General features: G+C 28.1%; 3 protein-coding genes and 1 long non-coding RNA gene across 7 annotated transcripts; 3 read left to right on the top strand and 1 right to left on the bottom strand.

Annotated features, from left to right (window-relative positions):
- The first annotated feature begins 282 nt into the window (after positions 1 to 282).
- On the top strand, positions 283 to 1410 carry LOC126906665 (REPTOR-binding partner). The gene is made up of 4 exons (XM_050687371.1): positions 283 to 449; positions 539 to 650; positions 704 to 825; positions 892 to 1410. The coding sequence occupies exons 1-4, from the start codon at positions 393 to 395 to the stop codon at positions 1003 to 1005; spliced, it is 405 nt and encodes a 134-aa protein (XP_050543328.1). The 5' UTR covers positions 283 to 392; the 3' UTR covers positions 1006 to 1410.
- A 10-nt stretch (positions 1411 to 1420) lies between these two features.
- LOC126906662 (probable proline--tRNA ligase, mitochondrial) lies at positions 1421 to 3984 on the top strand. Of its 2 annotated transcripts, none has more exons than XM_050687366.1 (5): positions 1421 to 1558; positions 1615 to 1792; positions 2697 to 2806; positions 2860 to 3118; positions 3192 to 3984. In XM_050687366.1, exons 1-5 carry the CDS (start codon positions 1466 to 1468, stop codon positions 3899 to 3901), a joined length of 1350 nt encoding a protein of 449 aa, XP_050543323.1. In that variant the 5' UTR covers positions 1421 to 1465; the 3' UTR covers positions 3902 to 3984. The 2 variants fall into 2 exon arrangements, with proteins under 2 accessions (XP_050543323.1, XP_050543324.1); XM_050687367.1 differs by having other exon boundaries at positions 2697 to 2770.
- Positions 3985 to 5027: 1043 nt separating this feature from the next.
- LOC126906693 (uncharacterized) lies at positions 5028 to 24464 on the bottom strand. 3 transcript variants are annotated; one of them, XM_050687438.1, is made up of 11 exons: positions 24218 to 24464; positions 11178 to 11409; positions 9056 to 10201; positions 8416 to 8995; positions 8017 to 8285; positions 7834 to 7950; positions 7359 to 7635; positions 6227 to 6471; positions 5929 to 6128; positions 5681 to 5869; positions 5028 to 5553 (listed from the first exon to the last, which is right to left on the bottom strand). In XM_050687438.1, exons 2-10 carry the CDS (start codon positions 11328 to 11330, stop codon positions 5689 to 5691), a joined length of 3168 nt encoding a protein of 1055 aa, XP_050543395.1. In that variant the 5' UTR covers positions 11331 to 11409; positions 24218 to 24464; the 3' UTR covers positions 5028 to 5553; positions 5681 to 5688. The 3 variants fall into 3 exon arrangements, with proteins under 3 accessions (XP_050543395.1, XP_050543396.1, XP_050543394.1); XM_050687439.1 differs by having other exon boundaries at positions 5028 to 5569; XM_050687437.1 differs by lacking the exon at positions 5028 to 5553 and having other exon boundaries at positions 5626 to 5869.
- On the top strand, positions 16849 to 17808 carry LOC126906694 (uncharacterized). Its single transcript, XR_007704311.1, has 3 exons — positions 16849 to 17502; positions 17607 to 17683; positions 17749 to 17808. It is a non-coding gene; the product is annotated as an uncharacterized LOC126906694 (long non-coding RNA).
- Positions 24465 to 25173: the final 709 nt, after the last annotated feature.

Below are 25173 nucleotides of genomic sequence, written 5' to 3' on the forward strand. Positions count from 1 at the left end.
TGCGCTAACGATGTTAGCCGTACATCAATAATCGTGTCTATTATTTGAATATCAGCAAACTGGACAGTTATTATTAAATATTTAATATTTCCGATAGGATATATCTACGGGTATAAATTAACAAAAAATCGGTTGCCAATTGTCTGAATGCCGTGGCCTATCTATGTGTATTTAATCTATGATATTACAACTAATTTAATAGTTAATAGGAGCTGTGTATTAATATTATAGATCAAAAATCAGCTGTTTTACAAGGTACAGCTGCCATTCCTAAACAAAGATAGTATTTTTTCTTATCTCAGTTACGAGTAATGTATTATTTGTAAACACTACACAAATCGCGTTTACAGAACAAGATTTTACATTTTTTCTTGATTTTATAAAAATTACAAATGGATTTTGAAGAATCATTTATGAATGCTCAAGATTTTGATGGTCTTGTACAAGTAGTACGTATTGTGTCACTCCGCCGTTAATTCTTGAACTGTATTTAAGTTTATTTTTAGTAAAAACGTAAAAAAAATGTATGTTTTATTAGGAACAAGCTCAAGAAATGAAAGAAGGTACCACTCCACCAACAGTAACTAACAAACGTGGTCGAAAGCCTGGCAAGAAATCTAGTGACAAAGTTGATATAAAAGCTAAATTAGGTTTGTGACATAATATCATTTTTGGAAAATATATAAAAGCTCTTTGTTGATAGAACGTAGCAGACAAAGTGCTCGTGAGTGTCGAGCTAGAAAAAAGCTACGCTACCAATACTTAGAAGAATTGGTTACTGATCGTGAAAAAGCTGTTTTTTCATTAAGACAAGAACTTGATAAGGTAAATAATGTTGAGATCTATCATCATTAATTCTTATATATCACTTAAACAGTGATTGGATTTTAGTATCGTTTATGGTGTCTTGAAATAGATGAAGGAAGAATTCCTGAAGGATTACCAGGGTTGTTGGAGGAATTTGGAGCCGTCAAACAGGAGTCGGTTAATATTCTTAATATGTGATTATTTGTTTTTATTTTATTATTATATGTGCCATTTTCCTTCTGCATCTATTTGTTTTACAAAGATAATTTTTTTATTACTATATAACTTTGTATTTAAGAAACATTTTTGATTATAATTATTAAAAATTGTACACAATTGTTGAAATTTCTGACATTTGTGTAACTAATGACTGTTTCATGCTCATGGAGTTATCATATATTGATCATGGAGTAAACAACTAAATTGTTTTTTTCCAAGATTTTTTATTTTTTTGGTTAGGTTAATAATATTAGTTATACTTTGTGTTTATTTTTGATAATTTAAAAATTTATTGATATAAATTTGTGTAAGTTACCCTATTGTATGTTTAGAGAAAAATATTACATTTCTCAAAGTTATTTTAATAAAAGTCATTTATTTATACATTTGTATAGTTATTTGTTATTTTTGATATGACTTAATATTAATATTATTCATCATGAATAGTATGAATAGAATATTTCGACCAACAAAGCCTATTTCTAAATATGTCACTTATAAACCGAATGAATTTATGTCTAATAGTCAAAAAGTAAGTTGATATTGCATCTTTTGTATAATTTTCTTTAATATTGTCAATATTTTTAGTTGATGATAGAACTTGGGCTTATCAGACAGAGTGCAAATGGATTATTTCATTTCTTACCATTTGCTCAACGGTCCTTAGAAAAATTAACTTCAATAATTAATAAAAGTATGGTTGGTATAGGAGCTCAGAAAATCTCTATGCCTGTCCTAGTGAAGTGTGATTTGTGGAAAAAAACTGGTTAGTTTGTTATCTATTTTATTGTAGAATCTTATTTACGCATATACTGTTAGATATATTTTAACCCTAAATAATTTAAATGTTGGCTAGATTTAGATAAAAAGGAAAACACATGTATTGAAAATCATAAACTGAACATTAGCTATTTTTTACAGTAAAATTTGATAGATTTATGAGCCCTTTATTAAACAATTGTCACATTAATTAATTTATTCAATATATTTCTTAAATTTTTATTCCAATTTTTTTTTAAAATATGTATTAGCTTAAAATATATTGTTTTCTTTTATTTCCAAAATGTGTATGGTAAAAATAACTTTTAAGTATCCGAAACAAGTATTTTCCTAATTAATTTGTATAATTAAAGTTTAACTTTAGCAATTATAATTAAATTTATTATAAGCTTGTGACTGGTTGTTCACTTATGAAATAATGTAATCTATAGCCAGTGCTGCAACTACTAAGTGGGGGTCATCTGCAAATGTTCTTCTGCCTCTATTTTCACCAGTCTCAGGGCCCATATACTCTGCATACCCAGCACATTAGTTTTTGTGGCAATGGCTATATAGCTCTGCTGTCCTGAAGTAATATCTAACAGCAATTCTAGAGAGATCAAGAATAATGCCGGTCATGTTTAAAAAAAAAAGTTATATGGCCCTTTGTAAGTATTTATGCTGTAAAAATGACTGTTTGTATGTGTAGTTTAGAACTTAATAGATGAGCAGTAAATATAATTAATATGTACAATAATTATTGTACATATACATAACTCAAATACTAATACTGACCACAAATTTAATAATTATTGTTAAGTTTGTACAGATTATACTAAATCAGTATATATTATTTCATTTCGTATAAGCTGTTTATAGCTTTTATTTAATTAAATATTGTTTGTTTATAGATCGTCTCAATAGTAACATAGAAGATCTTTTTACTGTAACTGATCGTAAAGATAAAGAATACTTGCTCAGTCCGGTAATGATTATTTTTAAAGTTCAATATTTAAAATTGGTAATAATTTTTTGTAGTTTGGATGATAATTTTTTAATTATTCATTTGTGTAGACTCATGAAGAAGTTGTAACAGACTTATTTTGTTCAGATCCTGTAACTTACAAAAAATTACCATTGCTTTTATACCAAATCGGAACTAAATTTCGAGATGAAAGAAGACCAAAATTAGGAATTATAAGATCTAAGGAATTTATCATGAAGGATTTATATTCTTTTGATAGGGATGAAAAAAGTGCTGTGCAAACTTATAATTCTGTTTGTCAGGCTTATGAAGATATATTTAATCATATTGGAGTGAAATATATTAAAGGTTAAAATCTAATAGTCTGTATATAATAGATAATTTACTTTATTAATTTAAATATACAAATTTTTAACTATAGTTGAAGGTGCTTCAGGAATGATGGGTGGTAGTCATTCAAATGAATTTCATTTCCCTGCAGAAGTAGGAGATGATACATTATTACAATGTAGAAAATGTAGTTATGGTATTAATAAAGAAATTCCACGGGAATTTTCTAAATGTCCCCTTTGTTCTAGTATCGATATTATATCAACTAAAGCCATTGAGGTAGCACACACTTTTCTTCTTGGAACCTTCTATTCAAAAGCGTTAAAAGCAGTATTTTCAGATGAAGATGGTTCTTTGAAATTTCCATTTATGGGAAGCTATGGAATAGGTGTTTCTAGAATTCTTGGCGCATCTTTAGAATCTCTGAGTACACAAGATGAAATTCGATGGCCTTATTCATTATCACCGTTTACAGTTTGCATTATTCCAGCAAAAGAAGGAAGTATTGAAGAATTTTCTAGCAATGATAAGCTAAATTATTTGTACACAAGTTTAGTAGAAATATTTGGGGATGAAGTGATAGTAGATGATCGAAATAATATGACAATCGGAAAAAGATTTATTGAAGCTAAAAAATTAGGTTTCCCATTTATTATTACACTAGGGCAAAAAATTAATCTAGACCCAGCACTATTTGAATTGTATGACATAAGTTCTAAAAATTCGAATTATTATGAATTGAATGAACTTCTCAATGTAGTAAAAAATCACCATATTAGGTTGTCCAAAGTGTATAATTAAGTTTATATTTTATTAAAAATCTTTCAATTAGTAAAAATGTATATTAATAATAAGAAAATAAATAACTGTGTCTTAAATTTTAATGTTTGCATTTTTTGTTTTTACTAAAATTGACAATAATACATGATATGGGATTAAAACAGATAACATCCTGTTTTTCAAAAAAAAAAAATGTGTATTTTATGTAAAAAATACAAGTCTCATATCATATTACTTTTATAATATATATATATATATATATATATATATGTCCTCTTCTTAAACAAAAAAAATTGATGGGTAGCCTTAAAAATAAATAAATTGTTATCAAATGCAGACTCGAACCGCAAACAAAGAATAAATTTCACAATTCACCTTTTTTAAATTAAGTTAACAATATCTAGTTTTGAAACAGATTTTTGTGTTCCAATGCTTCATGTAGTGTAATACTGTAGTAGTTTTGATAGGTCTTTCATTAGTACTTAGTTTGAGCACAAAACTTTTTAGGTCAGCAGCAACCAGTAACACGATAAGGTCCCTAGTATTATTTGACATTAGTAAAAAATTGGGTTCTTTTAATAGTAACTAGATCATCAATTTTGTAAAATGTTGCAGATTTTCACTTCTTATTGAGTTTTTAATATACGCAGTTTAGCTTTATATCTCTTTTTTTAAATTATTTAAATATTTATTGAACTCTTATGAAAAAAATACTGTTTTATAAATTACTATCCTAACTGGATTTCAAAATATGATTCTAAGAGTATTCATTTTTTCCATAACTTTTGTTAAAGTAGCTCTTCAAAATAGCCAGCAAAACTTACTTAATGCATCTATTACATTTAAAGTATTTTAATATCCTTTAGGCGTTAGGGCTAATAACCCAAGAAAATCAATATAAAAGGTATGAAGGGATGCATCTATTTTATTTATACTGTGTAAATAATTTCTGGTTTATTTTATTTACGGGACATCAATATACATTATGTACAATTATTAACAATTCTTTCAATCTTTACATAATCCAATTATTAAATATTCTCTATCTATTAAATATTCTATTTTTCACTAAAATATTCAGTATCATGAATATTTTTTATCACATATCTTTACAATATATTAAAAAAGTTGACGCAAAATTTTTAACTTGATGGTAAATAATGAATAAATTTTATTAAAATATTCATTTAGTTCAAAAATCTAAAATTCACTTTTGAATATAAATTTTTAATACAGAGTACTTAGTAGTTAAGTGCAAGATATAATAACTTCGTCATAATAGATTCTAGAAAAAGTAATTAGATAAATAAAATATTTATAACAATGAATTCGTAGTCATATAATTGATCAATTTAGTAAATTACACAACATACATAAAAAGAATACATTATATATTGGAAAAATTATTTTAAAAAATAATTGACATTTTAGAGAGCTTTTTTTTAAATAAATACTTTGAGTAACAAAATATAATATTAAATTAATAACTACTTAAAATTAAGACATGGCAGAGAATGTTGTAAACTCATATTTTACAATTAAAAAATATAAAAATAAGTTATATAATTATATACACTATGAATTTAGTATTAACAATAAATGAGCAAATATTTTGAGAGTAAATTTATGATTTGATTTGCAATTTATCTCGTTGTTGTCAAACATGTAATAACCTTAAAACATAATATTCTAAAAATTATACAATTATTACGTTATTTTTAAGGAATATTGACTTTGTATAAAAGTTAACATTTTGTGCGTAAAATTCAATTAAAACAAGTGTGTGTAAAAGAATCAAACCTTAAAATTTAGAAATTATTGCCAAGAGGTTGTATCTTAAGACCAGCTATTATTGTCCAAACTTCAGTAAGTAACATTTCATTATTGGCTACTAAGAATGATAAATAACAAATCTGCTGAACTGTAAGATTGGTAAAGTGAGCACAGACATGGTTATGTAGGTTGTTGGCTCGTTCTAAATCTAACCATCTGGTAACAATAATCCAGCATAGGATACTTAAATTTGGTGATTTGGTAACAATTATTACCTTTTTAAAGACAATGGTCGATCAGGAGCAACTGTGACACCAGTGGGTCCCCACAACCAAAACTCCAGCAAAGCCTTACACTTTGATAGTGAATTGGCTTTTCCTTGTCTTAAAACTTGTGATAAACATATTGTCATTTCCCAAGTAGGTGCCAGTAATTTGAGTATGTTTAACATTATATTACACAATGTATCTTCCTCCTAAAAAGTGTTAAGTAAATTTAATTTTAAATATTAGACACAAATGATCAATTCCTATTATATTTTACAAATGAAGTATAATTATTTTCATAGTTTACTTTTGAAACATTTTCAACTTGAATAATAGCAATTGTTGGATCTGTCCCAAAAAGATTTCTACTGATTACAAATGGTTGCAAGGTATACTTTTCTACATTTGAAGCTTGAAGTCCCATAAGTAAGTTAACAGTTTCCACTAAAATTAAACCTGCTTCTTTATTAACATCAGAATATTTAGCATTGTAATCTTTGCAGTATGATTCTATGCTCTCAATACAATGAGCATTCCATAAAGTAATATAAGCTAAAAACAAAGTTCAACAAATATTTAACTTGATTAAAGTTAAAAAACCAATAATTGATTAATATACCTTACTTTTGGTGGTTTTGGGGATCTACATTGTGATTGATTAACTATGCATCACAAATTAACTCTAAAAATATAAGTTATCTTTTTTTTAAAAATATTATGTTTTTAACTCGGGCTGCTCTGTGAGTAAAATTACATTTTTATGATCATCCCTTATGCTTTAAATCAGTATCAACTTTCAATTTTAAAATGGTAAGCCTATTTTTTTTTATATAATTAGATTAGATTTAGTTTAAAAAAAAAATTTTTGTAAAAATTTTTTTTTTTTTATTCAATTATCAGTGAGCTATGATTCATTAAAGTTTAGGGGATGTGAGTATTACTTACATTGATTTATAAAAGACGTGCAAATTATACGGGTAGTAAACTCGTATAATTTGCAAGTCATTTTTACTGGTTTATAATAATACGGTGATCTCTTGTATAAAGTACAATACACCAATAGTTCTTAACGGTATACTAAATATTATTGTTTTTGTATTTACCAGACTACTGTTTTATTTGTTAAATTCCCTAAACTTTAAATAGTGATATCTCATTTAGAATTTATTAAAATTAATTTTTTTTTTTTTTTATGCTTAACAAGATGAATAAAAAAAAAAAAAAAAACTGGGTTGCTATTTGAAAAACTTAAGTTGATATTGATTTAAGGGTTAAGGGATAAAGATGGAATCTTTATTTTTTTAAGTAGCTTAACAAAGATTTATAACAAATAAAATAATTACATATTTGATAACACTGATACATTAAAAGAAAATTCGTGAGGTATAGTTAGTCAATCACCCTGTATAAGGTATATTAAATGTATTTTGTTGACTTACCTTCTTCATTTTCATTACTAATGGAAAATTCTTTGCCAATTTGACCAATGAACTGAGATATTTTAGTTAGTGTAAAGTGGTTATTTAACACATTTTTAAGTTTAACTTCTTTGGTTGAAATGGAGAGAACTACTGGGACATCATACCATTTACTGTTGTAAAATGAATATTCACCTTTTTGTAAACGACTAGTGGAATCAATACGGAAACTAGACCATTCAAGACTTTTAGTTTGAAACACCATTAATTCTTTAGGAATTTTTGGACCACCTGATGCCTACAATAATTAAAGCATAGGCAAAAATTATATTGATATAAAAGGACACATAGAAATTTTCATGGGGGATAAAACCCCCCAGGATGGAAATAAATACATGGTAAGGATGTATTTTCGAGAGGGTAGTAAAAAAATTTCTTATGTATATCTCTTAGGATAAAATCATGAGAACGCCACTAAAAGAATAATACAACAAACCTGATCCAAAAGTTTAGACAATGCTTCATGGTTAGCTATAACAACAGCATCATAACTTTTTTCCAGACTTTTGTGATTTTTTGTTTGAATATTTCTCACACTGTCTTCAATACCAAACTTTATAAGAAAAGTAAACAAAATAAATAAATAAAATATACTAGCAAAATATAACAAAAAACTTACATCGTCTCCAAATTGAATGACAGGATAAATTTCTGATTCAGTTTCACTACCACAATACTGCATAGATGTTAATTGGGCCATTTCAGAACTATGATCACATTCTGGCGCTGAGTAATTAATCTGTTCATAAATCTCATCTGAAGTACTAGAATCACAGGTTTTAGACGCATCATCACAATATTCAGTAAGTTTTAAGTTATTTTTCACAGCTGTTGTTTGAGGTGTTGGTGGATGACTTCTTGGCGGTGGAGGTGGCTTAGATGGTCTTGCTAAAATTTTTTTTCACAATTTAAGTTAAATTTGTTATACATTTAAACAAAATTTATATCATTATAATTTTATAATTTAAAATAGTACAGAAAAACTAATTATAAGTTATATAATTTGAATAAAAATTACTTGGATGATGTTGAGATGACATTTTTGTAGTTAAATCTTTCATTTTTTTCTCATCTATGTGGTGTATAAGGTCAATATTATGAATTATTTCTACACCAGACTTATTGATATCTAGAGGATGAATAATTTCCAATTTTGGTCTAGATGGAGTCTGAGGTAAAGTATTTACTGATTCTTTACTAGGTATTCTCAAGAATTTTTTTATTTTTGAACCAACTCTAGCAGCTTTACCATATTTTTTTTTTTCAAATGAAACTCGACGAACAGGTAATGGAAGTGTTGCTGATTCACGTGTTGAAGTTTCAACACTCTCAACAATTGGAATATTTTCATTATTATTAGGTAAGTATTTTTCATTTTCAATTTGTTCACAATATTCAGCCAATAGCTTATGATTTGTGGAAATATTTTCGTCAAGGCCTCCAGATTCGTCATCAGAAACCGAAACATTACTCTCTTGTCTGCAGAGGTAAGAATTATTATTGGCACAAACGATCATAGGAGATGGGGGAGTTGAAGGTGGTTTAGGAGCTTGTCGCTTAATACTTCTGGGGCACTCTGGTGGGCTGCAGCTTGATGACTGTAAAATTTATATAAATTATTTTATATTCTGTCTTTAGCTACTTAAAAACATACATACTTTTCTCAGAGGAGTTCTCGGTGGAGTATCACAAGGGGGCGGTGGGGGAGGTGATTTATCTTTGCTGAAGCTATGCAAAAAAGATCGATTAGTAGGAGTAACTGGCAGTGATGGCTGTTGTTCATTTGGTTCATCAGAATCAGCTTTACCATCCGGTTCACCAGCTAGTTCTCGACTGGTTAACGATTCCGGCGATTCTATTGTTTTGCAAGAATCAGACTTTTGAAAAGGTACTACAGCAACTGGCATTTTTATTTTAAATTGAGCCGTACCCATACGAGGGACATTACTTCTCATCTTGTAAGAGGCTATGTTCGAAATATCGATCGCTGGCAACTCCGGTTCTTTAGGTGGCGTTAAAGGTGTATCTGTCGTTGCGGTAGGTTCATTTCCTTTCAGTCTTTCTGTTTTAATTTCTTCAGGTTGTGGTAGTTTGGAAACCGATGAAATCACTTCAAGAGTCTCTTTTTTTGCAGGCTTATCCAGAACCTGTATTAGTTTTGTATCTTCAGATACCAAAAAGTTAGACCGTTTCACATTAAGATACGATTCGTTAGAGCTAGCTACCAATGAGCTTCTAACCAGAGAAGTCTTTTTATTTTCAGTCTTGCGTATGGGAACTTCATTTTTAGTGCAATTAACGATAGGGGTTTCCTCTGATATAATAGATTTTTCCTCTACATTCGCTAATACGACAGAAGTTGTTTTTACTGGAGTCTCTTTCTTGGCAGCTGCTGCTATTTCTTTATTTTTTAAGAAACTATAAACTAACGATTTTGGTTCTGGATCACCACCAAATGGTTTCACTGTAACTAAAGGGGGCGATAATGATTTTTCAGTAATTTTTAATCCATTTGATTTGGGTGATTCAGCTTTAACAGATGTAATTTTGGTGACCTGTGGATTAGTGATATTTTTTTCAGGAACTATGTTTAGTTTGCCGTTCATGTTTGTGTTGGCTTCTGTCAGTCTTTTTAGTTCTTCTTCCTCTGCCGAATCTGGATACTCCAAAACATCCTCGTCGTCTGAAGAATAATCTTCATCAGTGGAATATTCTTCGCCACCATAACCAATGACTTCATATTCGACATTGGAAAAAGATACATTTAAAGACTTTTCACAAGCGCTTTTCCCCTTTAATATACTCTATAAAAAATAAATAATTGATAATAATTATAAGTTTATCATACAGATATTTGTTTATTTATTAAAATACTTTACAGGATAAAAAAGAATATGTCATTTCCAGGTAGTATTTTTAGAAAAATAATATTTGGTTAACATTTATACACCCAGAGAAAAACCTCGATCTATATAATAAATTCATTGTTCAATTTGATAAATATATCATTACTATTGAATCAATGATATATTTATCAATATGATATTTTTTTTTCTTGTCTTGAACAATAATTATTTATAAGAATAGTTATTTTGTTCGTATTAATAAAACATTATTATAAACCCTTGATAAAATTTCTCTTTCAATTTTGATTGAGGTTTTTCTTTGAGTGTACAATGTTTAAAGCTGTTCTAATATTAAATAAATGTTTTTTTAACATATTAAAAAATGCTATTTGGGTTAATATTTGGATTTGCATCTTATATTATAATGATCAAATGTGATTCATTTAAATATATAAGTATATTGGTTTAAAAAGAGCAATTTAGGGTAATCTAACATTGTTTTATAAGGACCAAGCTCTTATGAAATATGATGTCTAGTGCTCTACTTGGCAAAATTTATTAGTTTTAGTCGGAATTTTTTTAATACAAGAAAATGCTACCAAAAATTAATTATTAAAAAGACCGCACAATTAAAAAAAAATTATTTAAATGGAAAAAATAAATATTCGTCTTTCCTATACATTTAGCTTCGAAAAGATCCTGATGATGACTAATAAATTAAAAAGAAAATGTATTGAAATTAAATAATCAACTTAAATTTTTCATTGTAAATTAAAACATCACTTTCAATAACTATTTATTTTCGCTCTTAATTAAAAAAAAAATTATTTAAAATGTTCTCACTATTTATAGAAAACCGTTGAATATTAAAGTTTTAACGAAGTTAAAAGTATATAAAACTGAATATTTATAAAAATTAAAAAGTTATAATTACTAGGTCAGGTGATATTTCAGGTAATGGTTTGTAGTCAATGTGCACCCGTTTGGGCTTTTGAGGATGTTCTTCTTTAGGACGAAAACAGTTTGAGCATAAATCTTTTTTCCAAGTATTCTGTTTGAATCTTGGACACTCGTTTTCAGGCGACATCTTAGGATATTAATAATAAAATTCGATTCCGATAAGAGTGAAATAAGTGATTACAGCGATTCTCTCATTCGCCATAGTTCTGAAAATAAACATTTAATTAAGTAACATAAATAATTTTTGAAAGACCTATGAAAATAAGGTGCTATAATGATAAGTAACAGGTAGTTTTCTAGAAAAGATAATATCTCTCAATTTATAAATTCAATTATCTTGGAATCAATTTTTTTTACCATGATCAGTTCAACTCTAGGTGCCTCACAATTAAAACAATACACTCGCGGTATAATAGTTCAATACAACAACATTAACAGTCAACACAAGTTTGCTATTATGTGTATGTTTGCGCTTAATAAAATGCTCTTGATATTATCCTGAATAATAAAGCTCTATTATATATTTAGCATAATACTACATTGGATTATCTAAAAATTTTGGATTCGTAAATAGGGGACGACATTAATGAATATTACACGTACAAATTACTTATGTACGTGATGTTAGACACACACGAATTATTAAACAATAGTTTTCTTTACATAATTATAGCAAAATATAAATATAAAATATATAAATATAATTACACACAAAACTATGAAATAATTAAATAAATGAATATACAGTTACTTTAAGTAAATCTTAACACGTATTAATTTAATTGAGACGATAATAGTCGTGTTAGTAAATGATTCGTTTACTCGGAAAGCATGAACACATATAAATTTTTATGTAAAATAATTAACTATAATATATTATTGAGGACGAGGACTGCATTAAATTACAAGCCAACTTAGATTGCTTTTATCAGTGGTGTTCGTTTGAATGTTAATGCTGAGAAATGCTCACAAATTTCTTTTTCACGACGTTAATCAAATTTCCATTTTCATTTTAAAATAAAAAGCTCAGAATTAGCAATTGTAACCCAGATAAAAGATCTAGGCTTTCGACAATCAAATGATCAATCGTTTAATAATCACATAACAATGATATGGTATAAGGCTCTTTGAGTATTCGGTTTTGTAATGTGTAATTGTTCAAAATTTATAAATCCTTATAGCCTTAAATTATTATATTCCACTCTAGTCCAACCCATATTGAAATATGGATAGGTTATTTGGGATCCTCATTAATTCTATAAATAATTTTGATTTTTTCAATGATAACTTAACCAAGTTTAAATCACAGTAATAATTTGTAACAGTATCAATGAATGTTTTAGAATTAGATAAGTACATGTTATATGTTTAGTAGTAATATAATCTGTATTGTCTTCAAATTTTTACTTTTACTATACGCTGTACTCATTGGGCGTTATTTACCAAATAAATAATAATTAAATTATAGGTATTTATGGTAAGTATTACTGAAAAATTAGTTTATATATAAATGTTATAAATATATCAACAAATTGAATTTTTGAAACCCAATTATAATTAGCAAAGCCAACATTAAAAAAAATTACTATTATGTCGAGTGAAAAATCAGTAATATTTTGAACTTAACAGTTATTGGAATTGAAATTTTGTCTGTGTTGTGCCACCTCAAAATAGTAGACAGTAAACAACACAATAACGATAACCGATGCAAATTAATTTAATATTAATAGTTATAAATGTAATTTGATAGAAATTAAGTTAACATTTTTTTTTTGTGAGGAGCCTGAAGCAATCGACCCTGAAAGATGTTGAAAAAAATGATTTGATTTATGGTGACCAAGGACTTTTTCGGTTAGATTTCAACTCTTTGACAACCAATGATCAGCCATACCCCTTTCTAATCTGAATAGTGACCTCTGTGCAAAAATGTTATTATGGAGAATGTTTTGTGAATTTGACATTAACTTGCATTATACCGTGGACGAGAAAGGAAATTCAAACGGTTCTAGAAAGTTTTACATTAAAGTAGTACGTACAATATGTCTGGTTTTTTTTAATTATTTGTAAAATTTGTACGAAAAAAACGAAATGCGCCGCATCGAAAGGTTACTGAGGATAAAAAATACATAGTCCAACGTTATTTATTTTATATAAGTTTTTAATATTTTACAAAATTGTCGTAAAATATTAAAATATGTAAAATTCATTTTCCATTAAATATATTAAAAAAAAAAAAAAAACACCGATGGGATTCATAGAATCAAGCCGGTTATTTTCTAATGACTTCAAATATTATCATTGACATGTGTATGTAAAATAGGCTCTCTGTAATAAAGTGAATGCAATTTAATGTTACGATATTTTTTATTAGTATAAGATCAAAAATGTGCGTATTCATTAATGCGCTTTATGTTGCAGTTTGCCTCTCAATACGATCATATCATTATTAGAGTAACCTTGAATATCTTGCTGTGTAAATTAAATACGTATATACAATACGGCTTCTGTTCTCCGACAATAATGCTAACCGAGACTACTAATATTAACCTAATAATTTGTAGCACAAAAGGTAATTGCCTACACACGGTGTGCGTCAACGCAATCTCTCGAGACAACAAAGAACCCGGTAGCAGACATATTCATAGCCTTTTTGATAATTTTTTTTTATTGGATATTTAAAATAATTTTCCTGATTCGCTCAAAAAATAAATATCAAATATTGAAATCCGTGTAATTTGAAATTGGTGCAACATATGAGTATATGGATTTCACAAAGCATATGGAAGATAGAACGGAAATTATTGAAATAATAAGTGTCACATACATCGTTCCAATTATACAATTATAAAATATGTTTCAGGGATGTGTTTTTTTACCAATATTTTTAAACGAACAAAGAAATAAATTCAAAACGTTTATTAAGGGACACTGATTTAAAAAAGAAACGATTGCAAAAATCGTAAGTCGGTTAATATTGACGACAATTTAATAAAAGATATAATGGCTTGATTATCCACTAACGATTATTTTACGATAGATTGCAGTGGCATTGTAACCAAACCTTCGGCCGTAACGCTCTGAATTACACGAATAATAATTTGACTAGTACGGTCAAGTCGTTATAGATGTTTTTTACAACAACACAGCACTGCTCCTATAATGGTTCTCCTTTTTTATAACAAATCTCGACCACTTCGCACAATACTGTAGGTATTTTTTTTTATGAGATCAACCGTATAATTTATCATTTTTTGAAAATAGACAAAGGTTTACCAGTCTATTATCTAGGTAAATGGATTATAAATGGTAATACAATTAGCTACAATGTCTGAACCGTTATTGTAATGGATTGTTAAATTATTATGAAGAAGTGTATCCAATATTTTTAATTACTTGATTTATGATTTCTAAATATAATATAACGAATATTAAAAATTAAAAAATATTGCATAGCTTTTATTTTTTTGACAGCCACACTGAAAAAAAATCCTTTGGTTAAACCAACAATCAAAATTATCGTACAGTTAGTGACGTATCAAAATATGTACAATAAACATTTTTTTCATTTAACCATTATTTTTGTTAGAATAATAAAAAATTGATTAAATTAACAAATATTTTGTTAAATCAACAAAAAAAAAAAAAAAAAATGGTTCAATTAATAAGTATATTTAAATATTATTGAAACTATAAAAAATTTGTTGATATTACCAAGAATGTTTTTCAGTGCAATCTAGAAAAAAATGTACTACTTAGTTGAAGCAAAGCAACTAGCAAAAAGTGATTAAAATATAACTATAGCTGTTTTTATTAAACGGTGAAATAAGAATATATATCGTATCTGATTATGATGACAGAGAGAGGCTATTAAAATAGGGTTTTTTTGTATTTTAAATAATGATATGTGAATACTAACAAGTATTACAAGTAATAACAAGTGTAAGTGTCTTTTTCATTGAAAAAAAAAATAATTTTTTGATTATTATAAATTGGGATAATATAAGGTATGGGTTTGTTTAAAGTATGACAAGAAAGCGGATTGGCCGTGCTCAGTTTTCAATAAAAATAAGACTGGGGCAATTGCCCTATTAGCAACCCTCCAAATGACGGCCTTGTTATTACCAAACTTTGGGTTAGATCGATGAACCACGAACATGCTACGGGATTTTCAACTAAGAGTGGTATTTCTTTGTCGTACGAAGAAACGATCTATAAATCCACGTGAAATATCGTATGTGTTGAAAATGTATCCTGACCACAAACGAAAAAAAATTTAATACTTTGAACATTAAACATTATTATTAAAATCGCTTGTGACATCTAAATATTCGAAACAAATCGTCCATGAGAACCACAATTGTAACATAAGTTTGAAGACGCAAAATGATACTCGGGTATTATGTACCAATACATAAAAAGACGCTAAAGAAAATTATATGTAAGATAGAAAATAGATAGACACGTAGCTACTTCATTGTGGTTTGTGATGATAGTATAGCACTGATAACACACAAAAAATAGTGATTCTTAGGGTAAGGTTATACAGGTGATCAGTAAGTAAGAAAACAAGTAAATTGTTACAAACAATGAGAACAATAGAAACCCGTTTCATTACTTACAGAACACCCTATATATATATACGTATGATCTGTACCTATGATGCACGCATGGCGTTGATCGTGGGCGTGTAGCCACACGCTGTGGCTGCATCTCATTCATCCGTTACGAATTGCTTGGGATATCTTTGCATTACTCTTGTAGGATATAATAGTAGGTATTTTTGTTTTCTAAAATATGCCCGAAAATTATTGTTGCAGCTGCAAGAGAGAAATCGTCCGAAACGGAGATTTTAATTGAAATTTTCCGGTGAGAAGTTCTCATGAAGATAAAAGGGTTAAATATTTTAAATAAGTCTTTGAACGTTTAAGGTGTTACACAGAATACAAATAATTTATCACCGAGTATACATTATTTTTATCTAACGTTTGTCTGTAATTTTCAATATCTTGGTTTTTGTACTTGGGTTTGTTGATGTTTCAAAGAAATATGTAAATCACAAGTTGACAAGTTATAATACTAATACTGTAGTATTAGTATTATAGGTAATTATCCTACTTTCAAAATTTTTTTGACAGGTATACGGTATCATTTGAAACGGTAATTTGTTTTTAACTAAAATTAAGAAATTTTATTTTTTAATAATGATGATAAAACAGTTTTTAAATTTATTGTTACAAATATATTCGTATGTATAATTGAAATTGCGAATAAAAATGTAAGGTATCGCTGAAAGATAGGAGTTCATTAGTCTATTGAATTTCGCATTTACTATATAAACTAAAACAATTACAATATACTGATATATTAAGAACAATAATGGGATCGCTATGTCCTTGGTTTTTCTCAAGCTGTTTCACCAAAGAGAAATTCTTGCTTGGAATTTAAATAATACAACTTTTTAAAAATAGAAGTTATGGTGCTACTGTATAATCATTTAGCAAACACAAAGAATATCATTTTGTTAATATGAATTTTAGTTTCTTAAAAAACAACTAGTAGTTTAAACTTTACCATTTTCAGTTATATACATAAGAGCAGGCGTTTGTGAAACTTACAGTATTAATATTTCATTTTGTTTTTTTTGGGTACAATGTGTTCTCACGATAACGTTTATTGTTTTTAAAAATAGAAAACTCGTCTGCAGTTGATTTTTTTTTTGAACTCCAGTTCCTATTTGCTAATTTTATGAAAATAATGGTTAGAAAGTATTTCGAGAAAATTACGTCGAAAATTGCCAACAATTAGGTATATTGAATTGCTATAATTTGACTGTGATCATACTTTTCAACTATCAACACACTTAAAATTATGGCACCAATGATCCTAATCGTTTTGTTTTTATCGATTGCAATACCGTGATAAGATAATAATGCCCATAATACTTAAAGAAACTAATGACTCAGAAATTAGTCATATTTTCAAGTTATGTAACTTTTTTTTAAAAGAAAACAAACATTGCATAGAATCTTTAAAAGAAAATAACATTGTTTATAATTTATTAAGTATTTTATGATGCAATAACAATAAGGTATACAAAGTAATTTTAATTGCAGCCGAATATCTGCTTAGTTTAAAATTACTTAAAAATATATACTTAATAATATATAATATGTGCTCCATATGTATCTAATATAATAAATTACAACTTAGATTAGAAAACATGTCCATGATGCTTTTAAATTGTTGTTTTTAGCATTCACCATTAATACAAAGAGGAAAAGTAATAACGAAAAATTAAGGTAAGTTCCGATGAATAAAAAATGCATGTTTGTATCTTTAATGATAGTTAGTAAACAATATAAAGTATATGAATAAAAAGTTTAAATTTCATTCTTTAAATTAGAACCATTGCTACCAAACTTCCAATTAAATTGTTAAAATATTGGATGTGTTATGCTGGTATTAAAATTAATATTATTAGTAAGTATCATTTCTAGAAAGTTCAAAATTATCTTATTAGTTTAAGAGTCGTCAATTTTTTTCAGTCTGTGAACGAATACTACCAACGAACTAAGGATTCTAAATTTCGTGATTCTAAATAGAAACTCTGATTGTAAGCAGTAGCTAGTAGTTTTTTCAATAAAAAAATATTTAAATTAAGTCGTACTGTCTAATCACAATTTTTTAGACAATATAATAGCTGTTTATTCACTGAAAAATTAAAATTTTCGACATAAAATAATTAGTTAAAATGTTTGTTTTATATAATTATAAATGTTTTTACATTATAATTATAAATGTTTTTACATTATAATTATAGAAAATTTTCCAGAGAAGATTTATCAACTTTATGAGTGTGACGTCAAGATATAAATTAATAAAGAACTTGGAAAGATGAAAGAATTCTCAAATGTGTCATTCACTAATGAAGTCCCATTTATATCTATTATTACTATTTTATGTTCATAAATCAATTATACCTTTGCTTATTTTATTTTTTTCATTTGTTTATCATACTGTTGTTTCATCTCGTTTTCAATTTTTGTTACATTAAACAATGAGAATGAAAAAAAATGTTCTCGTTAATTTATCGCCATTACAACAGTACATTTTAATGATCAATTTTCACTACAAAGCGTGAGACTATATTGAGTATTATTGATATTACAAAGTTAGCCCTCTATTGATTTCATAAGCAAGGCAACGTTTATCGAATAATATTATGTTGAACTACAGTAAATATTTATATAAACACTGTATTCGGTTAAACATAATACTGTCAGTGTAATAAAATACGTATTTCAATAAGAAATGTCCATTTTTATATAATTTTGTAATAGAACAGTAGTCTTCAAAATTTAAGATTGGTAAAAAAGACCTATTAGACCGGAAGGTCTAAGATTCTCACCTTAAATTAATATTATATCAACCTAAATTAAACGTTCACGCCCAAGTATGCTATTATTTAGACAATACATAAATATTTGAAGATAAAACCTTAAAATAAAAACCTGATAAAAAATCATTTATAAACGAAGACGTTCATTATATACCTGTACATTAATATAGTACTAACGTGTATTTTTTCTTTGAGTAGTTATTGCTGTCAAAAATTTGATTATTATAAAAATACAAAAGCTACGACATTACTAGCATGAAAACAATAATTAAACGTGTGTTTATCTTAATTATTAATACAACGCCCTACCGGTTATTATGTTTTCATGATAATTCTCCTAATACATTCCATCGGACAGGCTAATAACAACGTCGGTCACCAATGAAAATGTTGTAATGGCATTACGTGTGAAGTTCAACGGTCGGTTTACTTATTGAACTTACGCGGTGGGTATACAGCTCTGTATACACAAAATGATGAGCATACACAGTTGGACTCGAATATAATAATAAACAGTTAATAAGCGGACAAACCCGCGAGAATATACACAGATATTCCGTTATAAGTCGCACGGCAAACCGGTAACAATCTTGGCACTAAACTCTATACAATGAATGTGTTTAGAAAGAATATTATGGATTGTTATGGTTATCGATCATACCGATCCACAGATATAGAGTTCAGTGTATCACTATGTAACCGCGCTGAGTAAAAATAAACTTGCTCCTACTAATATTATCATTGTTATCATAGATAAAGTGGTTTGTTTTCCGTCACAATAATGATAGTGTCACTTTTTCATCTTAGATGATTTTGTACATGGTTTCATTAAAATTTTTATACTCTGCTTCATTCATTAAGTGGAATGCAGAAATATGCAAATAAAAAAATGTAAGGTATGCACTTAAACACTACCTGGTGTGCGAAGAACGAGAAGGAAAAGTTAGACGTCTAATATAATACATTTGATTGGCATGCGAGACATACATAACAAATGATGTACGGAAATATAAATTAAAATACATATTTTTCTATTACTGCACATAAAACGTGATACGCATAACTTTGTTTTAAATTCGTAATGTCAATTTTATTAAAAATATATATTTCTCACTAAAATACATTTTATAAACGTTTTGAATTAGAATAATAACGAGAAGTTGAGTAATCTATAAAATACATCTCACTATGAATAAACATTTAACATTTAAGAATTTGTATCTATTCTGCAGTAACTACTTAAATTACTATCATCAATATCTCATACAGTTGTAACGTTTTCATTGTGAGTGTATTAAGATAAACAAGTTTTTTGGGTGTACATTTTATTGCGTTAAAATATTTTAATTACAAGATGTTAGAGCATTGTTAAAGTTAATCAATTTGTATTTTGACTATTAGCTTGTTATTTTAATTACAAAACACATACAGCTTCTAAAATTGTTTATTTTATTCTCTCACATAACACTTAAAAATGAATTAATGATAAATGAGAGCGTTTAAAATATTTAATGCTTATTATTAGAATAACTCAGAACAGTTATCTGCATACAAGTTATACTCTTGGTAAGTGTTTCCTTGTTGTTATAGTGTCTGATGTTGTTGCTGTTTCTGGCTTACCCGAGACAAACAGCAGTGTAGGACGTACATTTCACCCTATGGGCTCAATTTATTAGGGGAACGATGAAAAGTATTGGGGTGAAATACTTCCTTTTCATCAAGGTTTTTCAGTAAAACGAGAGAAGTCTTGACTGTGTATACGGCTAATGTCGTATAGGGTAAAATAATAAACATACACGAAGAATATAAAAGATCAATATACTGTCGTCACATTTAATGAAAAATAATACAGCATCTCGAAATGAAACAAAAACAATTCATAATAATTATTACACAAATTATTAAAAAATATAATATGTAGTTAACATTATGTATATAACTTAAGAGGTTCTCATATTTTATCATTAACACAAAGCAATTGTGTTATATGATAAGTATTTGACTACACTAAAAAATAATAGATAGCATCAATAATGTTAATGAACTGCAAATGAATACTTTATTCATTATTAATTAAATTAATAACAAAACTATGTACCAACATGGGTTTAAACTTTTATCATTGTGCTCGAATGTCATACTAATTATAATTATTCATAGAGACGACGAGAATGCTCTTTTAATCACTATTTATGCTCATAGTAATACATTATAGGTTTAACATGAGTCTAGGGGAGTTATTTTTATAAAGGTTTTTTTAGAATAACTCTTGTCATCTTTGCAACTGTAAAACGGTTTCGTTTTAAATGTTTAACATTTTGCAAATATTGTACGCTAATGGTAAAAAAAACCGAAATATAGTTCGATATACACTATGTATGTAGTTGGTTGGTTGTTTACACAACACAATATGTGCATTAAGTATAAACATTAAAATGAATCTTTAGTATTACACAGTCAATATGTGATTACATTGCGAAGTAAACGAATATGGTGTAATTATTATTGTTTGTAACTCATGTTTTATGATATACTTTAAGCGGCAATCATCGAGTTGCGCTGCCATTTAAGAAAAACATATCAGTTTACCAATAATTGGTTTTATGGTGCCAAAAAGAAGGCGATTCATTTGGTCTAATTAATTTTTGTTGCCTAAAAACGTATTATATTGCGTTCGTTTTAGTTATCAGTCGTAATATCCAGAAATGCATAAGTCATAGTTTAAAAGTTTCACATTATTAACTCTTACGCCAACGGTAGTCAAATTCACTAACAATCGAAAAAAAGGCGTGAGGCACGTTCGTAAACCCACTTTCGCCCAAATAATGTTAAGTTCCGGTAATGTTAACACACATTACTTAATATTAAAGAGACTGAAAGTCATCATTGAAATTTAATCAGCTATTTTCGCTTGCAAAATTATAATAAACGCAACCAACGCATGTTATGCCGAATAATAATATAGTAATTGCATTGAATATCAATATTAACAAATTCAAAGTCCGCACTGAAGTGTACAACAGAGACAGTAAAAGCCAAGTTCACAATTTGTTGTGGGATATAAATGTTTTACAAAACACGTGCAACAGCTCATCGCATTCAGTGGTTTTTACTGCGGCAACGGAATTGTTTTAGAAAAAAACTGCACGTCTGCGGGCTGACCATGTCGGTCGAATTATAATTAACAAGAGATCTCCGGGCAGTATTGCAATGAGAGACCGATAACGTTCGGTTGTTTAACATTACGGCGACGATACACGCGATTAACTGCAATCCTAACAGCAGTTAAGTCGGTCACATCTCCGCAAACGGAACTCTTGATTTGCAAAGTGATCGCAACATATTGTGAAACTACACGAAGTGCTTTGATACCCGTGTGCGGTACGACTTAAATGCACACACAAAGCGCAAAACTGTAACGATAATAATGTAAATAGCCTTCATTGCCGTTATTCACCGTTTTATTAAAAATCTATACAGAACGTGCGTCATTATATTTCAGGTTTGTACATATATAAATAAATACATTAACGATAAGGACAATAATAAATGTAAAAAAAGACTAATCAAAAAATCCAACCTAAACATTCATACATTTAAGTGAAACGTCGAGTGCGATTGACGCACACTCCAGCATTGCAACTTGCAATACCACAGCATTAAATGTTAATAGTGCATTGTCATCGAATGCAAAAACTACATTCGTTATCATTGTTGTTCAGTGAAGTTTACCACTGAAAAGTGAAAATGTTTATTTTTTTTACAACGAATCGAAAACACAAGACAGCTAAGTGTTTACTTAATAAAAATACACCTAAACACACGATAATAATTTCCTTCTTTAAAAGTCAACCATGAAAATTTCACGTTTGACTTTTAAAGACATTAATTGGCGTTTAATGTCAATTAATGTTATATATGATTTATCGCTAGAGCGTTCGAGTAGCTTGATGTGAAAGAGAAAATTTCCGGTCCTTTTACAATATGGCTTCACGTTTCAAACGGCTTATGAAAGTATTTCGACCGTTAAAAATAACATAACAATTTTATCATATGATATTTCAGTTAACAGCGTTTTCACTATTTAAATCGCTGGTTAGATATGAGCTGACTTAGCCTACTAAGGACGGCACCACAACAATAGGCCTCATCGAATTCCTTTCCATTGATAACCTTTGACCTGGATTTTTAGTTGTGGTTTATTGTATGGAACAATAGGGTAAATGAATTCATCATAAGGTTGCGCTGATCGTGTATGTTTAAACAAAACAGTTAAGACAGGACAAAAATTTGATTAAAAACGCAACCCTAAGTTCTTTAGCTTTATAAAAGAATAATTTTAGTGGACATTCAAGTAAACATAATATAAATAGACTTCATTCATTAAATTACATAGTAATTGAATAACAGTAAAATCCTTTTATTGTTTTACGTGCTTCACGAAAACTGTTAATATTCCAAAAAGATCTTTTAAATTCCCATGAAATATCAAATAACTGAAACCCGTTGATCATCAACTGTTAGCTTAAGAATTATGATTTTTAACTCGTTTTTAATTTTAAAGTTTAAAATATGGATATTCATCTACTATAAAAGTGGTTTCTACTGGTGAATGATTAAAAGAATATTCATCAGGCTAATTATATCATGTATATATTTCAAAATTATAACAGTTAACTTAGTGACGAGTAAAAAACGAGACAACCGTGCGCCGGCCAGTGATTTTACCCCACCAACAACAAGTTACACCATTTTACTAAATCACCAGATGTTTTAACTTATTATAACTGTAAAAAAAAATATGTTTCGTTATCAAACATAATCTAGTAATTTTATAATGAAAATAAATAGAACAGTATTTATTCTTAACTATTAAAAATATATTGTGAATTGCGATAAGTTGTATAATGATAATAATGCTCTTAGTTAAATATATCCAACGAATATATTCTTATAACCGATGTTATCTCATATCCTTACTATTTTATCAAAAACTTTCTGTTGGCGAGAAAAATACGAGTTATTTAGAAAGTTTATCAATTATTTTTAATAAAAAATCAAAGCAACAAATAAAAGTAATATGGATATTAGTAATGAGTTGATAATGTTGAATACACTATTAGTGTGAGTAGATACGATGAGACATCACCGGATATATAATTGGGCGAACAACCTACACTACAATGCTATCACTGTTAATTTTTATATAAGCTACTATTTGCTCATAATATAAATTAAACGACACCATTTTTGATAAGTAGATATTTTTAATAAATGAATTTACATTTTTGATAAGAATAATAACATGTGATAAGTTTTTAACTTAATAATCCAGTTAAAAGAAGAAAACTTTGGTTTCTCTTTTAGGTTTTTTGTTTTTCTAGTGGCACACAAATACTATAAGTGGCCGGTAATAGCAGAATGCGGTCAAACGGGTTTTGAAGTGAGCGAGCCGTTGCACTGGTCGACACCAGCCGGCAGCACGAGCAACATGCCGGTCAGCCGTCGGTTCAGTAGGCTAAACACCCACTGTCAGCACCGGTAACTTAAAACGTTTGTAAATTTTCCCATCAAAATATTGGAAATCAGTCTATATTTCTAAACAAAGATCTTACTTTGAGAGTTAAAATAATCCAGTAGTCAGTTTTAAGTCACATGTTGCACTCTTTTTAATATGTGTAACAATATTACGAAAACAAGACGTTCGTTGTTTAAAAAATATTTGTTGTTGTAAAAACAAAAGCTAAGTGAAACACAGATAACACGAGCACTACACTGTTTTAACGGTATTTAATCAGACAACTGACGTGACTAACAACAACCGAACGACCCACTCAATGGATGAACACTAAACTTTAAAACGTGAAGAGTACCGGGCCGCAGACAGTCGCAGTTTTGTTGACTGTTCAGTAGATTTCGGTTCCGGATAAACGCCATCTACCAGATAGTAAATGAATTCAGAAATCCGGTTGTCTTCTCTTTTCACAAATAAAACTTAGTATAATAATATAATACTTTATAACGTTACTGCAGGCTTTATTTTCAAAAAAATGTACGATAATCAAAAAAAAATAAACATTTTAAATGGTGCTATTGGAAAAATATACCGTGAATCGCTGAAAATATCTTGAATTTTATTTTTATGTAAATAATACTTATAAATAGTTAAATTTACATAATTTAAAATCAGTGGTTTATATATACATAATTTAAAATCAATAGGGGCACTAAAGTCTAGCTTATCGCCTACTTTTACTACTGTAAAAAGATTACTACGGTAGTGTATATATTGAATACAGTAACAATTGGGTAATGGAGACTATATACATACTAGCCCTTACATACGCCACTGATTAAAAAAAACTTAAGTTAATCTTGTTAAATAAATTTATTCTTAAACACGTGTTTTATGATTATATTTGTTTATCAATTGTTATTATTACTTCGAGTTTCTAGATAATTTTCTTAAGTTAGCTGTGTTTATTATACAAACAAAACTAGAAAATTCTTATCTGAACACTGAATTTATAAAATATATGAAAGATACTTTTTTCTCACTACTGAGGCACGT

This window comes from Daktulosphaira vitifoliae, unplaced genomic scaffold (genome assembly GCF_025091365.1).
Source record: "Daktulosphaira vitifoliae isolate Bord-2020 unplaced genomic scaffold, ASM2509136v1 Scaffold_5, whole genome shotgun sequence".
NCBI classification, from domain to species: Eukaryota; Metazoa; Arthropoda; class Insecta; order Hemiptera; family Phylloxeridae; genus Daktulosphaira; species Daktulosphaira vitifoliae.